Source organism: Oncorhynchus masou, chromosome 31 (genome assembly GCF_036934945.1).
Source record: "Oncorhynchus masou masou isolate Uvic2021 chromosome 31, UVic_Omas_1.1, whole genome shotgun sequence".
NCBI classification, from domain to species: Eukaryota; Metazoa; Chordata; class Actinopteri; order Salmoniformes; family Salmonidae; genus Oncorhynchus; species Oncorhynchus masou.
The window spans coordinates 49,534,199-49,552,057 of NC_088242.1; the positions used below are offsets into that span (position 1 = coordinate 49,534,199).

The 17,859-nt window shown below is 43.9% G+C and overlaps 1 protein-coding gene across 1 annotated transcript; it reads left to right on the plus strand.

Annotated features, from left to right (window-relative positions):
* Positions 1 to 4,241: 4,241 nt before the first annotated feature.
* LOC135524059 (small nuclear ribonucleoprotein F-like) lies at positions 4,242 to 5,636 on the plus strand. Its single transcript, XM_064951210.1, has 4 exons — positions 4,242 to 4,321; positions 4,639 to 4,764; positions 4,990 to 5,054; positions 5,336 to 5,636. Exons 1-4 carry the CDS (start codon positions 4,319 to 4,321, stop codon positions 5,403 to 5,405), a joined length of 264 nt encoding a protein of 87 aa, XP_064807282.1. The 5' UTR covers positions 4,242 to 4,318; the 3' UTR covers positions 5,406 to 5,636.
* The last annotated feature ends 12,223 nt before the right edge of the window (positions 5,637 to 17,859 follow it).

Below are 17,859 nucleotides of genomic sequence, written 5' to 3' on the forward strand. Positions count from 1 at the left end.
GGATTAAGGGTGAGAAGATCCATGTGAATGAAGATGGCGGCGAAATATTCTAGCCCATAAGCAACTTTCCAGTATATATTGTTTTTTAATGTGTTATTACATACAACCAGAAAGCGCCGGTAACTCACCAGCATTACCACTATTACGTCCAGGAATACGACATTTCCGAAATGGATGCTTTGTTCCCAGGGCAATTGAACTGATTCCAGAGGCTGATCCAAAACACCACCGGCAGAGAAGAGGTACTCGGTGTGGACTCCTAGTCCGACTCAGGAGGCACGCACACCACCCACCACTTCCGAGTATATAACTTGCTAGTGTTCAGTCTCTGGATAATAAAGTTGACGAGCTCAGGTCGAGGATTTCCTTCCACAGAGACATCAGGGATTGTAACATACTCTGTTTCACAGAAACATGGGTCTCTCGGGTTATACTGTCTGAGTTCATACAGCCAGTTGGGTTCTCAGTTCATCGCGGGAATAAAGATCTCTCCGGGAAGAAGAAGAGTGGGGGTGTATGTTTCATGATGAACTACTCATGGTGTGATTGTGATAACATACAGAAACTCAAGTCCTTTGGTTCACCCGAACTAGAATACCTCACGATCAAATGTCTTCCGTATTACCTACCAAGAGAATTCTCTTCGGGTTATAGTCACACCCGTGAATATTCCCCCTCAAGCCGATACCACGACGACCCTCAAAGAACGACATTGGAAACTCTATGCAAACTGGAAACCACATATTCTGAGGCCGTATTTATTGAAGACAGGGATTTTAACAAAGCTAATCTGAGGAAAATGCTTCCAAAGTTCTACCAACACATTGACTGTAGCACTCGCTCTGAGAAAACATTGGACCACTGTTACACAGCTTTTCTAAATGCCTACAAGTCCGTCCCCCGCCCTCCCTTTGGCTAATCTGATCACGACTCCATTTTGCTCCTCCCTTGTGCTACGAACTATTTAACGCTGGTCTGACCAATCGGAATCCATGCTTCAAGATTGTTTTGAGCACGCGGACTGGGATAAGTTTTCCGGGTAGTCTATGACAATAATATCGACGAATACATGGATACGGTGACTGAGTTTATCAGGAAATGTATAGGAGATGTGACTACTATGTACCCACTGTGACTATTAAAACCTACCCAAACCAGGATAGATGGCAGCATTTGCGCAACACTGAACCACAGCATTTAACCATGGAAAGGTGACTGGGAATATGGCCGAATACAAACAGTGTAGTTATTCCCTCCGTTAGGCAATCAAACAGGCAAAACATCAGTACAGAGACAAAGTGGAGTCGCAATTCAATGGCTCAGACACAAGACCTATGTGGCAGGGTCTACAGGCAATCAAAGACTACAAAGGGAAAACCAGCCACGTCGCTGACACCGACGTCTTGCTTCCGGATAAGCTAAACACCTTCTTCGCCCGCTTTGAGGATAACACAGTGCCCCCAACACGGCCAGCTACCAAGGACTGTGGGCTCTCCTTCTCTGTTGCTGACGTGAGTAAGACATTTAAGCGTGTTAACCCTCGCAAGGCTACCGGAATAGACGGCATCCCTAGCTGCGTCTTCAGAGCATGCGCAGACCAGCTGGCTGTAGTGTTTATGGACATATTCTAGTCTGCTGTCCCCGCATGCTTCAACATGTCCACCATTGTTCCTGTAGCTAAGAAAGCAAAGGTAACTGAACTAAATGACTATCTTCTGAAGAAAGTGACTGAAGACACCTAAAACCCTCACACACTTTTAGAGATGCACAATTTAGAGCATCCTGTCGGGCTGTATCACTGCCTGGTACGGCAACTGCATTGCCCGCAGTTGCCGCAGGGCTCTCCAGACGGTGGTGTGGTATGCACAACGCATCACCGGTGGCAAACTATCTGCTCTCGAGGACACCTACAACACCCGATGTCACAGGAAGGCCAAAAAGATCATTGAGGACAACCACCACCCGAGCCACTGCCTGTTCACCCCGCTATCTTCCAGAAGGCGAGGTCAGTACAGGTGCGTCAAAGCTGGGACCAAGAGACTGAAAAACAGCTTCTATCTCAAGGCCATCAGACTGTTAAATAGCCATCACTGGCACCTTAGAGGCTGCTGCCCTAAATACATTTTTTTATTTTTTTTATTTCACCTTTATTTAACCAGGTAGGCTAGTTGAGAACAAGTTCTCATTTGCAACTGCGACCTGGCCAAGATAAAGCATAGCAGTGTGAACAGACAACACAGAGTTACACATGGAGTAAACAATTAAAAAGTCAATAACACGTGTAGAAAAAAAGGGAAGTCTATATACGTTGTGTGCAAAAGGCATGAGGAGGTAGGCGAATAATTACAATATTGCAGATTAACACTGGAGTGATAAATGATCAGATGGTCATGTACGGTTAGAGATATTGGTGTGCAAAAGAGCAGAAAAGTAAATACATAAAAACAGTATGGGGATGAGGTAGGCGAAAATGGGTGGGCTATTTACCAGTAGACTATGTACAGCTGCAGCGATCAGTTAGCTGCTCAGATAGCAGATGTTTGAAGTTGGTGAGGGAGATAAAAGTCTCCAACTTCAGGGATTTTTGCAATTCGTTCCAGTCACAGGCAGCAGAGTACTGGAACAAAAGGCGGCCAAATGAGGTGTTGGCTTTAGGGATGATCAGTGAGATACACCTGCTGGAGCGCGTGCTACAGATGGGTGTTGCCATCGTGACCAGTGAACTGAGATAAGGCGGAGCTTTACCTAGCATGGACTTGTAGATGACCTGGAGCCAGTGGGTCTGGCGACGAATATGTAGCGAGGGCCAGCCGACTAGAGCATACAAGTCGCAGTGGTGGGTGGTATAAGGTGCTTTAGTGACAAAACGGATGGCACTGTGGTAAACTGCATCCAGTTTGCTGAGTAGAGTGTTGGAAGCAATTTTGTAGATGACATCGCCAAAGTCAAGGATCGGTAGGATAGTCAGTTTTACTAGGGTAAGTTTGGCAGCGTGAGTAAAGGAGGCTTTGTTGCGGAATAGAAAGCCAACTCTTGATTTGATTTTTGATTGGAGATGTTTGATATGAGTCTGGAAGGAGAGTTTACAGTCTAGCCAGACACCTAGGTACTTATAAATGTCCACATATTCAAGGTCGGAACCATCCAGGGTGGTGATGCTCGTCGGGCATGCGGGTGCAGGCAGCGATCGGTTGAAAAGCATGCATTTGGTTTTACTAGCGTTTAAGAGCAGTTGGAGGCCACAGAAGGAATGTTGTATGGCATTGAAGCTCGTTTGGAGGTTAGATAGCACAGTGTCCAAGGACGGGCCGGAAGTATATAGAATGGTGTTGTCTGCGTAGAGGTGGATCAGGGAATCGCCCGCAGCAAGAGCAACATCATTGATATATACAGAGAAAAGAGTCGGCCCGAGAATTGAACCTTGTGGCACCCCCATAGAGACTGCCAGAGGACCGGACAGCATGCCCTTGACACACTGAACTCTGTCTGCAAAGTAATTGGTGAACCAGGCAAGGCAGTCATCAGAAAAACCGAGGCTAATGAGTCTGCCGATAAGAATATGGTGATTGACAGAGTCGAAAGCCTTGGCAAGGTCGATGAAGACGGCTGCACAGTACTGTCTTTTATCGATGGCGGTTATGATATGGTTTAGTACCATGAGTGTGGCTGAGGTGCACCCGTGACCGGCTCGGAAACCAGATTGCACAGCGGAGAAGGTACGTTGTGCATAGACTTGAAATCACTGGCCACTAGTCACTTTAATAATGTGTACATATTTTGCACCAATCATCTCATATATATACTGTATTATATTCTATTATACTGTATTTTATTCTATGCTGCTACGACATTGCTCTCCCAAATATTTATACATTTGTATGTGACCAATACAATTTGATTTGATTTGAATAGTAGATCTTTGCCAGAAAAGAGGGATTGGCCAATGAGTGATATATGTTTCAATTAGGTTGGCTTCTTAGTGTTCATAGAAATGGTTATCAACTGTACCGCAGAGATGGAACGTAAGTCACAGGAAATAGATGTTGTGGTGGCAGCTGCAGAAAAGTACTTGGGGGTACGAGAAAAGTTACAGGGTGTATTGAGTGGTAGTGTCCCGTCTTCTCAGATCGTTGGCCTAGGGTTGGATCAGATGAAGAAGAAGAAGAAGAAGAAGAAGAATGTACTCTCCAGTCCAGTTGGTGGCAGTAGTGCACCTTTTGGTTGCCAACCGCCATTTTTTTTAAACATAAGAGTTCACCATTACTTCCTGCAAACGACAACAGCGTGTAGTTTGCGTTGGAGCTCATACACAATCAAAATGGTAAATATAGGCTATACTATGAGGTGTTGGATGAGTATTGATAATATGTAGTGAAGGGCCAGGCTATCATAAATTGAATTTGAGTAGCTATCATAAATTCGCATTGTGCCCTTTTGTTGGGATTATCCAAATAGCTAGCGAGTTAGCAGCTAAGTTAGCTAGCTAACTTGTTAGCCGCTTTTGCTTTGCACTGTATGTGAAAGGCTAGTTTGACTAGCTATGAATATAAGTAGCAAGCTGTGAGATGGAGCTAATGTGATCAAATGTACACTAATGCTAGCTCGTCTCAACAACACGTGTGAATGATATCATTTCAGAGTTTACCGCTGAATCCCAAACCGTTTCTGAATGGTCTTACTGGTAAGCCCGTGATGGTGAAGCTGAAGTGGGGTATGGAATACAAGGGATACCTGGTGTCCGTGGACAGCTACATGAACATGCAGGTACGTGGACCAGACGATGTCTAAAATGTGTGAACATTATTATCCTCAAATGGTAAAAAGCACCATTGTACAGCAAGTTCTGGAATAATTACCCAATACACAAAATTACATCCAGAGCCATACAAATGTACATGTCTGGTTTTGTATTGCCATCTGTAACATATCTATAATAATAGTCCATATCTATAAAGTATAGCTATAAAATCTATTGTCTCTGATTTATAGTTGGCCAACACTGAAGAGTATGTAGATGGAGCGTTGGCTGGACACCTAGGAGAGGTGCTTGTCAGGTAAGTTCAGTGGAATGCTCAATGGTTTACTTGCACCTCACATAGCTTATGATTTCACACACATTAGCCTGGTCCCAGATCTGTTTGTGCTGCCTTGTTAACTCCTATTAGGGTCATCATAGTTTGGTGTGACAATGACCATAGGAGTTTCAAGACAGCACAAACAGACCTGGGACCAGGCTACATCCATATCTCCTCTGATTGTAGAAATAGCCCTTCTCTCTGTCATAGAACCAGCCTGCACTGAGCTAACAGTTTCCATGTGTTTCCCCTCCACACAGATGCAACAATGTCTTGTTCATAAGAGGAGTAGAAGAGGAGGAAGAGGATGGGGAAATGAAAGATGCTTGAAAGCTGAATGCTTCAGCAGGCGTCTTCTACTTTCTTTAGTTTATATATTTTTTTTCATCCGGCCGCTAATCTTGTTCACTGGATTAGTCCTCGTTTTTTTTTAATGAAAAACATCTTGTTGTGAAAACAGTTATGTATTTTTTTTATATGATGATGATGATGATGAACCAAGCTGTTGTGCCCCTCATGGCACAAGGATAATAAAATTGTGCATATTGCACTTTTCAGGAACATCTTATGGTATTTTGTGGTGAGGCAAGAATATTAAACAATTGAGCTATTTTATAATCAAAGTATACAGGACATTTAATTATAGATCTAACTGAAATAACAGACAATGGCATATTTATGAGCAGCACATTTTTGTAAATCCTTCTTTGGCTTAAGCTAGCTAAAATATAGACCTAACATAAAATTTGTAAGTTGCTCTGGATAAGAGCGTCTGCTAAATGACTTAAATGTAAATGTAAATGTAATAAAAGCTCATTTATAATCAGTAAATGTCTTCAGACGCCAACCTTATGGCAATTTGATCGATTCAGAGTGTTTTTCACACAAGGTGGCTTTCCTTAGCCTGGTGGGCTGTTTGGGAAACGTTAGGTACAATTAAAACTATACTTCAGGCACCACTATACCACTGAATACTCTCCCAGGTATTCAAATACTAATGTCCGTTCGGATATTCAAATTACCGTGCCCATCCTTATGTCAGCCCTGTGCTCTCCAAAGGAGAAGATCCTGAACTTATGCTCCAGCTCAGAGGTCTTTTCCTCCTCCCTCTGAATGGTGTTTTTCACAATGTCTATCTGCTGCACCAGTATGCGGGTCTCACTCTTCCTGTATGTTACACAAGTAGATGGACACAGTGTTAACAGTTAGGCTGGGTGCCAGTCTGCTTTCATATGCCTACTCCAAATGTAGTTAGTTGTATTATGTATTCAAAATAAACTATTACATTTACATAAGTATTCAGACCCTTTACTCAGTACTTTGTTGGAGCACCCTTGGCAATGATTACAGCCCAGTGTTTTCTTGGGTATGACGCTACAAGCTTTGCACACCTGTATTTGGTGGCTTCTGTCTGTTCACTCTACCATAAAGGCCTAATTGGTGGAGTGCTACAGAGATGGTTGTCCTTCTAGAAGGTTCTCCCATCTCCATAGAGGAACCCTGGAGCTGAGTGCCAGCTCTAGGAAGAGTCTTGGTGGTTCCTAACTTCTTCCATTTAAGAATGATGGAGGCCACTGTGTTCTTGGGCACCTTCAATGCTGCAGAAATGTTCTAGTACCCTTTCCCCAGATCTTTACCCCGACAGAATCCTGACTCTGATCTCTACAGCCAATTCCTTCGACCTCATAGCTTGGATTTTGCTCTGACATGCACTGTCAACTGTGGGACCTTATATAGACGGGTGTGTGCCTTTCCAAATCATGTTCAATCAATTTAATTTACCACAGGTGGACTCCAATCAAGTTGTAGAAACATCTCAAGGATGATCAATGAAAACAGGATGCACCTGATCTCAATTTTGAATTTCATAGCAAATGGTCTGAATACTTGTGTAAATAATGTAATTCTGTTTATTTTTAATACATTTGCAGACATTTATAAAAACCTGTTCGCTTCCTCATTATGTGTATATTATGTGTATATTCATTAGGCATGAAACGGAAGAAATGAGGGACTGCTTGGATTTGTCCAATATGAATTGTATGCCCAACTGCCCTTCCTTACATTCCTTCCTGTGTCAGCTGGACGGTTTTGTGGATCTTGTCCGGGCTGCCTCCTGGAAGTTCGGGATGTAGGACAGGTTCTGCTCATCCAGGTCAGTCAGTACGTTCAGCTTGTCCCTGGGGTTTACTTTGAGTAACACAACTCTGGCTCCATGGAGGAGAGGAGACCGCAGAGAAAACAAAATGGAAGAGGTTATGATAACACAAATATTAGTCTGGTCCCAGATCTGTGCTGTCTTGTCAATTCCTATGGTCATGTAGTGGAAGGTAAACCCAGTTTCAGTCTTATTTTGAGAATAGGGCTATGAATTTATTATGGTAGATATGTTCATTATTTTTTTTGCATTAAGGGGTTTACTCAAATTTACCTCCGGTTTACCCACCTTTTTTAATCACTACCCTGGTTACATATGTCAACAAACACCAATACAAAAAATGGTTTATCAATAAAAACAGGAAACTTACATCCAAACCTCATCACTGAGGCCTTTGCTTTCTCTGGCACATCAGAGATGACGGACGCTTGTCTACTGGTGGAGGATGATGCTTGCTTAATATATTGATCTTATATAATCAAATTGACCTGTAAAAAAACATGATCCCCATCCTCTTTCCTTCCAATCTGACATCTCAGCTGTGAAATTTTTGTGACTCTTGAATTGCATAGGATGGACATTTTTTGTTATCCACTTGCTCGATAACAGCAGCAATGTCTCGAGTTCACCCAATAGCGTAGCAGAAACCTCCACAAGGCGGGGGGGCCCACGAGATCTGGAGGCCCATGATCTGTCATCTCATACCTATGTTAAAATGTTTGTTTTTTGTTATAAATACCTTTGAAAGCAACAACCCTTTTTAATTTCCACATGTAGCAACCGAAGTGTTTGTGTTGTCCAATCTACACGTGTAGTAGGTGTGTCAGACAGACAATATAAACTCAGCAAAAAAAAGAAACGTCCATTTTTCAGGAATCTGTCTTTCAAAGATAATTCGTAAAAATTCAAATAACCTCACAGATCTTCATTGTAAAGGGTTTAAACACTGTTTCCCATGCGTGTTCATGGAACAATAAACGATTAATGAACATGCACCTGTGGAACGGTCATTAAGACACTAACAGCTTACAGACGGTAAGCAATTAAGGTCACAGTTAAGAAAACTTAGGACACTAAAGAGGCCTTTCTACTGACTTTGAAAAACACCAAAAGAAAGATGCCCAGTGTCCCTGTTCATCTGTGTGAACGTGCCTTAGGCATGCTGCAAGGAGGCATGTGGACTGTAGACGTGGCCAGGGCAATAAATTGCAATGTCCGCACTGTGAGATGCTTAAGACAGCACAACGGGGAGACAGGACGGACAGCTGATCATCCTCACAGTGGCAGACCACGTGTAACAACACCTGCACAGGTTGGTACATCCGAACATCACACCAGTGGGACAGGTACAGGATGGCAACAACAACTGCCCGAGTTACACTAGGAACGCACAATCCCTCCGTCAGTGCTCAGACTGTCCGCAATAGGCTGAGAGAGGCTGGACTGAGGTCTTGTAGGCCTGTTGTAAGGCAGGTCCTCACCAGACATCACCGGCAACAACATCGCCTATGGGCACAAAGCCACCGTTGCTCGACCAGACAGGACTGGCAAAAAGTTGTCTTCACTGTAGCGGTTTTGTCTCAGCAGGGGTGATGATTGGATTCGCGTTTGTCGTCGAAGGAATGAGGCCTGTACTCTGGAGTGGGATCGATTTGGAGGAGGAGGGTCCTTCATGACTGAGCTTGTTGTCATTGCAGGCAATCTCAGCGCTGTACGTTACAGGGAAGACATCCTCCTCCCTCATGTTGGACCCTTCCTGAGGCTCATCCTGACATAACCCTCCAGCATGACAATGCCACCAGCCACACTGCTCGTCCTGTGCGTAATTTCCTGCAAGACAGGAATGTCAGTGTTCTGCCATGGCCAGCGAAGAGCCTGGATCTCAATCCCATTGAGCATGTCTGGGACCTGTTGGAAACGGAGGGTGAGGGCTAGGGCCATTCCCCCCCAAAATGCCCGGGAACTTGCAGGTGCCTTGGTGGAAGAGTGGGGTAACATCTCACAGCAAGAACTGGAAAATCTGGTGCAGTCCACGAGGAGAAGATGCACTGCAGTACTTAATGCAGCTGGTGGCCACACCAGATACTGACTGTTACTTTTGATTTTGACCCCCCCACCCCCACCCCCCTTTGTTCAGGGACACATAATTCAATTTCTGTTAGTCACATGTATGTGGAACTTGTTCAGTTTATGTATCAGTTGTTGAATCTTGTTATGTTCATACAAATATTTATGTTTGCTGAAAATAAATGCAGTTGACAATGAAAGGACATTTCTTTTTTTTGCTGAGTTTACATTATATATACAAAAGTATGTGGACACCCCTTCAAATTTGCTGACAGGTGTATAAAATCGAGCACACAGCCATGTAATCTCCATAGACAAACATTGGCAGTAGAATGGCCTTTCCAACAAGTCAGTTCATCACATTTCTGCCCTGCTAGAGCTGCCCCGGTCAACTGTAAGTGCTGTTACTGTGAAGTGGAAACATCTAGGAGCAACAACGTCTAATCCGCGAAGTGGAAGCTCACAAGCTCACAGAAAGGGACCGCCGAGTGCTGATGTGCGTAGTCCTTAAAAATCATCTATCCTCGGTTGCAACACACTGAGTTCCAAACTGCCTCTGGAAGCAACATCAGCACAAGAACAATTCTTCGGGAACTTCTTGAAATGGGTTTCCATGGCCAAGCAGCTACACAGCCTAAGATCACAAGGCGCAATGCCAAGCGTTAGCTGGAGTGGTGTAAAGTTTGCCGCCATTGGACACTGGAGCAATGGAAACACGTTCCCTTCAACATCTGGCAGTCCGACGGAGAAATCTGGGTTTGGCGGATGACCCGAAAGCATGGTGCCAACTGTAAAGTTTGGTGGAGGAGGAATAATGGTCTGGGGCTGTTTTTCATGTAGTTCCAGTGACGGGAAATCTTAAAACTACAGCATAGAATGACATTCTAGACGATTCTGTGCTTCGAACTTTGTGGCAACAGTTGCCCCTTTTCAACATGACAATGCCCCCATGCACAAAGAGAGGTCCATACACAATGGTTTGTCGAGATCAGTGTGGAAGAACTGCATTGGCTTGCACAGAGCCCTGACCTCAACTTCATCGAACACCTTTTGGATGAATTGGAACGCCAACTTGAGCCAAGCCTAATCGTCCAACATCATTGCCCGACCTCACTAATGATCTTGTGGCTGAATGGAAGCAAGTCCCCTCAGCAATGTTCCAACATCGAGTGGAAAGCCTTCCCAGAAGAGTGGAGGCTGTTATAGCAGTAAAGGAGGACCAACTCCATATTAATGCCCATGATTTCGGAATGAGATGTTCGACGAGCAGGGGTCCACATACTTCTGATCATGTAGTGTAGTTGCATCTAATTAGCCTGTCTCAGAGCTGTTGGCGGCAGCCCGCCTAGGCCTTCTCACCGATTTTGGCCATCGAGTTCAAAAAAGTTAAGTGAATCAGGTGGAGAGTGGGTGTGTTGTTCAAGATGAATTAAGGCAAGACCAATTGGTGCACATAAACACCACAAAAAAAGCTTTATCTGATTACCGAAGAACCACATCAACAAAGCTACTATCTTGTCCTCGACTGACGAAACACCATTGCAGGTGGAATATAGTAGGCCTACTTATGCAGCAGCTAGCACTAGCAGCCCCCTAGTCCCGACAGAGACCTCACTGCCCGGGGCCGGCCATTGACAGTGGCCTTTTTAGTCACAGTTACTCTAATGAGAGTGCCGGACCTCCTCCTCCTCCTCCTCCCCCAGAAAACCAAGTTAATGACTGCCAGCGACCCCTTCCTGTGAACACTGTAAAGCCTATGAGGGATGAGACGGATAGCCCCGACAACGTGGAGTCCAAGTTACAATGTGTATTATAAACCGGTGGTTTGAGCCCTGAATGCTGATTGGCTGAAAGCCATGGTGTATCAGACCGAATGTCATGGGAATAAATAAATAAATACAATTTACTGGTCCAATTACGTTTGCAACCAGTTTATAATAGCAATAAGGCACCTTGAGGGTTTGTGGTATATGGTCAATATACCACAACTAAGGGCTCTATCCAGGCACCCTGCGTTGCGTTGTGCATCAGAACAGCCCTTAGCCGTGCTATATTGGCCATATACCACACCTCCTCGGGCCTTATTGCTTAAATATACACTGAGTGTACAAAACATTAGGAACGACTGCTCTTCCCATGACATAGACTGACCAGTTAAATCCAGGTGAAAGCTATGATCCGTTATTGATGTCACTTGTTAAATTGACGTCAATCAGTGTAGATGAAGGGGGAGACAGGTTAAATAAGGATTGAGACATGGACTGTGTATGTGTGCCATTCAGAGGGTGAATAGGTAAGACAAAATATTTAAGTGCCTTTAAACAGGGTATGGCATGTGCCAGGCGAAATGGTTTGAGTGTATCAAGAACTGCAATGCTGCTGGGCTTTTCATGCTCAACAGTTTTCCGTGTGTATCAAGAATGTTCCACCACCCAAAGGACATCCAGCCAACTTGACACAACTGTGGGAGGCAGCGGAGTCAACATGGGCCAGCATCCCTGTGGAACGCTTTCGTTCCAATGAACTGAGGCTGTTCTGAGGGCAAAAAAGGGGTACAACTCAATATTAGGAAGGTGTTCTTAATGTTTTGTACACTGTGTAAATAGGCTACCAGCTAAATACTGTATATAGTTAGAGATAAGCGAGACTGCATTGTCTGCAAAGTACGAGAGTGCTGAACATAAATACATTGTGATTTAGTTTCGGTATCAGACTAACTTATGATTTTGTTTGAAGAGCATAAAGACTGGCTGCTTACCGCCAGTTCACCCTATGTGCACACGGGATAATTGGATGAGGTGTACAGCAAATCCCTGTGTGTGGTTTCTTCCATAAGGCGCACATACCCAGAAGCAAGTGGCATCTACATAGGGTTTGAGTTTAAATAAAGCCTAATAATTGAGTAAATCTAGCCTGCTGTACTTATTTCAAGACATAGATCTAATGCCAGCGCCTTATGTAAATAAAAAAATGTATTAGTTAGATTGTCCACTATAACAACAAGTTCAAGTGTAACCAGAGAAACTTGCTTGGAAGATACAACTACTTTAAACGTGCACTTTACCCACTGGCCCTGTTATTAGAGTAGTGACTTAAACTAAACTAGCATTGGCTGCCATTTATTGTCAAGGAATGGTAACTACACTGTTGTTGGTAGACTCAAAGAAGACTAATAACATTAGCAGATGCTTTTATCCCAAGCGAACTGGGCACATGGTAGTGGAAATAGATCACAGAAAGAGGATTACAATGCATAGTAAGTTACAGGGTTATTACATTGTTTTTACAAGTTCCAATGTAACAAGAAGAGGATTCACAGGAAAGGCTGTGGTTGCAAGTGTTTGCCTCGTGCACAAGCTCAATAGACACTACAACAGTAGCTTACCTAAAAGCAGCAAAGAGCAATTGCTACATACATTTTTGTAGTTATAAATTAATTAAATGTACCCATTGACTCTTGAAGAATATGACTTATAAATGTCTCATGAGCTTAGTTCAACTGTTGTAGCCCATCAGAATCCAAAATATAAGCTTGTTTTACTCCAACGTTTGTAAAAAATAAAATAAAAACATTTAAACAAACACAATATAGCCCCAAAACATGGTTAAAACTATAACTTTGATATCATGGGTGGCCAGTCCTTCCACTGAATGCTCTGTCTATGAATTTGAGAGTGGTTAAATTTCTCCAGCCCCATCCCTGAGCTTTTTACCGAATCAGGGGCATGGAGATTGTTATATTGTTATTGTTTCTACTGCTGATTGCCCCTTTAAGAAATGAAGTTGCAGATTAAATACACACCAAAATATGTTACAGATACTATAAAAATGCCACATCACTCAGACAGTTAATACACAGCATGCAACACAGCATGCAATCAATAAATCAAATGTATTTTACAAAGCCCTTTTTGCATCAAAATAATAACAACCACAATGGTTATAGAGGGTGCAACAGTTCAACACCTCAGGAGCAAATGTCAGCTGGCTTTTCATAGCCGAGCATTCAGAGGTCGAGACAGCAGGTCCGGGAGAGAGAGTCGAGTCAGCAGGTCCGGGAGAGAGAGTCGAGTCAGCAGGTCCGGGAGAGAGAGTCGAGACAGCAGGTCCGGGAGAGAGAGTCGAGACAGCCGGTCCGGGAGAGAGAGTAGAGACAGCAGGTCCGGGAGAGAGAGTCGAAACAGCAGGTCCGGGAGAGAGAGTCGAAACAGCAGGTCCGGGAGAGAGAGTAGAGACAGCAGGTCCGGGAGAGAGAGTTGAGACAGCAGGTCTGGGAGAGAGAGTAGAGACAGCAGATCCGGGAGAGAGAGTCGAAACAGCCGGTCCGGGAGAGAGAGTCGAAACAGCAGGTCCGGGAGAGAGAGTAGAGACAGCAGGTCCGGGAGAGAGAGTTGAAACAGCAGGTCCGGGAGAGAGAGTAGAGACAGCAGGTCCGGGAGAGAGAGTCGAAACAGCAGGTCCGGGACAGAGTCTCGAAACAGCAGGTCCGAGACAAGGAAGCACATCCGATTAACAGGTCAAAAGAATCTGTGGAAAAGCCATTCCACTCCGATTCCCTCTATGGATGGGTGTATCTTTGAATTCGCTGTTGAATGGCTTGCTCCTTCTCCATTTTCGGAACACCAGTCCGCTTTCCCAAAGTGACCGCCACTCTCTCTCTTTGGGCACTCAGGAGAGTCCGCTGGGATTGTCCTAGATATAAGTTACACACATCATTTTAGGTCATTTCCTCTCAGCCAGCAGAGGAACTACCATCAAGAACTGACTTAGCCATCTGTACTGTTGACCACAAGGCCATGTGCATAAACTTCTTTCACCCCATATTGTCAACTATTTTTATGTGTACATCTGACACGATGCAGTCTAGAAGCTCAGACCTGAAACACTGTGTCTTCTCCCCATTGATGGGTTTCACCACAAACACCCTGGCAGCCTTGGAGAACTCTTGCTTGAAACGGAGCACTCCCTCATGTGTTGTAGCCTGATGTCTTGTCCACCGAAGGATTGTGGTGTAAGGCAGCCACTTGGAGTCTTGCGACATCACTGGAAGGCCGAACGTGTTCCTCCTGGGCACGTATTTAGTGAACAGGGCATGTACACTCTCTTGTTCACCTGTCTGAACACACTTCGTCACCTACCAAAGAAAATTAATGTAACAAGAGATTAATAAGTAGGCTACGACAATTATACTACAATCAATTGGTTGCAGTTATTCACATAGGAATGCACAAATAACTAAAACAAGGTTTGAAAAATGTGCTTATTAATTTACAAAAGATCTTGCAATATAGGTCCAGAAATAGTTTATAGTTTATTTACTTTCGAGATCCTTCAACAATCTCGGATTGAGGATGTGTTCCTTCTTCAGGTGTGAAGGGTGGGGGTGCTCACAGCAGTCGAATGTATCTCCAGTGACCCACTGGTGCTCATTTGTAATGGGGCGAACTGTGGTGATCCACTTTTCTTTTTTATTTCACCTTTATTTAACCAGGTAGGCAAGTTGAGAACAAGTTCTCATTTACAACTGCGACCTGGCCAAGATAAAGCAAAGCAGTTCGACACATACAACGACACAGAGTTACACATGGAGTAAAACAAACATACAGTCAATAATACAGTATAAACAAGTCTATATACGATGTGAGCAAATGAGGTGAGATAAGGGAGGTAAAGGCAAAAAAAGGCCATGGTGGCAAAGTAAATACAATATAGCAAGTAAAACACTGGAATGGTAGATTTGCAGTGGAAGAATGCGCAAAGTAGAAATAAAAATAATGGGGTGCAAAGGAGCAAAATAAATAAATAAAATAAATAAATACAGTAGGGAAAGAGGTAGTTGTTTGGGCAAAATTATAGGTGGGCTATGTTTTCAGCACCTGGACACTCCCACCAGCAGTGGCGTCACAGTGGCGTCACAGTGGCGTCACAGTGGCGTCACAGTGGCGTCACAGTGGCGTCACAGTGGCGTCACAGTACCACAAGTGGTGTGTTAATGCCCTCTTCCATGGCAGTACCTGAGACAGACAGGGAATAAATGAGACCCCCTGAGTCACTGACTGGAATCATTATAATCACATATTTCTGATCTTACTGTCAAATATATGACAGTACCTCTGGCTTCCCGGTGGCCACCAGCTTCTTCCTCGCACCTTTGGAAATGTGTCAAAGCTCATACTCATGCCAGATACTGTATGAGTATAGGAGTCCCTCAAGTGCACCCTCACGTGTGGACACCTGTCAGTGGCCAGGGTTTCAATGCTGCATCCATGGGCCAGTTAAGGAAAATAGTAAAAGCATTATTACTAAAAAAAGTGACCTAAGTGATCTTCGTACATCCACCAAATACACACTTATAACCCTGAGGCTAGCTACAAGATGTAGGTTGGGCTATAGCTTACCTCAAAAGGATTTTAAAATAACTTGTTTCAGCATTGCGATTGCTTTTCTTATTAAATATGTTTAATGTTGTGTTTTACTATAGTGCATTTTGTTGGGCTGTTGTGTTTTATGTATGTACTGTGCTTTATTTGTAAACGTATACAGGGCTCTCTTGTAAAAGAGTTCTATCTCAATGGTTAATAAAATAAATCATGTGTTTGCAGGCACCTCACTAATCCCTCTGTCCCTCTGTCCAACCAGTAGCCATTCTTCAATTCGGTCACATGCAAAGTCTCCTGGGCTGGATCAGGTGGGAAGCAGAGTCCAGGACTGTGTAAGTGCCAAAGAAGGCACAGTGGCCTGGCGAATCAGTGGACTGTCATCAATTCTAGCCAGAATCACCTCTGTGTGCTGGGCCCACATGTTTAACCTCTGGCACAATGTAGATGCAAGGTTGGTTTGCAAACTGTCGCAGCGACATGGACACCAGGCTGAGGAGGCAACATGTTTCTACAAATGTGGAGTGGGAGCCGCCAGTTAGGAAGACCGGTGATGGCACCAACAGATTCCCTGCAAACATTTCCCACTCTGATCTGGGACTCCAACTTCCTCCTATGGTCCACAACACACTGGATGGTCTCCATGGTGATGGAAAAACAATTTATTTTCAGGGATGAACTGATGATACCTGCTCGACATCCTGGCTCATGAACAACTCCTTCAGCATGCTATATTTCGGATCTTGCACATACTCTTCGATAGTATCTCATGGCTCGCTCGCACTGTGATGATTGTAATTCTGAGCTCTCAGTTTCATACAGCGAATCCTGGTCTTCCCTCATCTCACTCGCTCTCTCTGTCAGCTCCATCTGTGGCGGGACTCGGTTGTATACTGATTATGGTGAGCGCAATTTAGCTAGGCCTCGAGCTCTTTAGTGATGGCTCCGGTGAACCTCTTCTCCACCGCAGCACAGGAACACTGACACCCAAGGGTCAGTTTGGCATGCTGTACTAACCATTATTTCCTGTTGGTAGAAAGAAATGAAGGAATCTGGTAGGCTATAGCTACAATCTTCACAAATCACTATTATGCAGACAATGCAGTCTAGCCTATCTATAACTATATACAGTATTTTGTGTACAAAAGTATATAAAACAATTTAATATTAAAAGTTGTACCCCCTTTTGCTCTCAGAACAGTCTCAATTTGTCGGGGAATGGACTCTACAAGGTGTCGAAAGCGTTCCACGGGGATGCTGGCCCATTTTGACTCCAATGCTTCCCACAGTTGTGTCAAGTTGGCTGGATGTCCTTTGGGTGGTGTATTCTTGATACACACGTGAAACTGTTGAGCATGAAAAGCCCAGCTGCGTTGCAGTTCTTGACCCAAACTGGTGCGCCTGGCACCTGCTAACATACCTGTTCCAAGCCACTTAAATCTTTTGTTATTGTAATAATTTGAGTATTCGATGATGTTTGTTGTCATCCGCCAATATTCAATGGAGAGAGAGAATTTCGATATAGTGTTTTTCTCAAAGTTGCCTGGATGTTACGTGTCCTACTTACTTCAGTACACTCATAACAACTTAAGCATTACGAACTTCTATTCGATCGAATAAACCTTGATCAAATAAGCCGTAAAGCAAATAAGCAATCCATTTTTATTGACCAAATTCAACAATCTCTCATTGACCATACAAAATTCCTTGCTGATGGGCGAAACAACAACAAAACGCCACCTGCCGGAGGGAGACAGATTTTCCCACCAGGTTGGGCCTCTCTTCCTCTTCCTCACTTCCTCCTCGAGGATGACAGATTGTGTCTTCAAATGAACAATAGCCTTAGAAACAACATGGATTTGCATGTACCTCCTACACAGGATGAAAACATTTTCAGGGATTAAAATGTCATCTTCAAAACAAACAAACGTTTTGTTAAGACAACTGAAACCAAATATATTATTTAGCATTAACAAGCTACCTATCTTGTATTTAACTAGGCAAGTCAGTTATTAGCAAAATCTGATTTACATTGACAGCCTACCAAGGAACAGTGGGTTAACTTGCCTTGTTCAGGGGCAGAACAACAGATTTTTTATCTTGTCATCTCAGGGATTCGATCCAGCAATCGTTCAATTACTGGCACAATGCTCTAACCACTAGGCTACCTGCTGCCCCATGC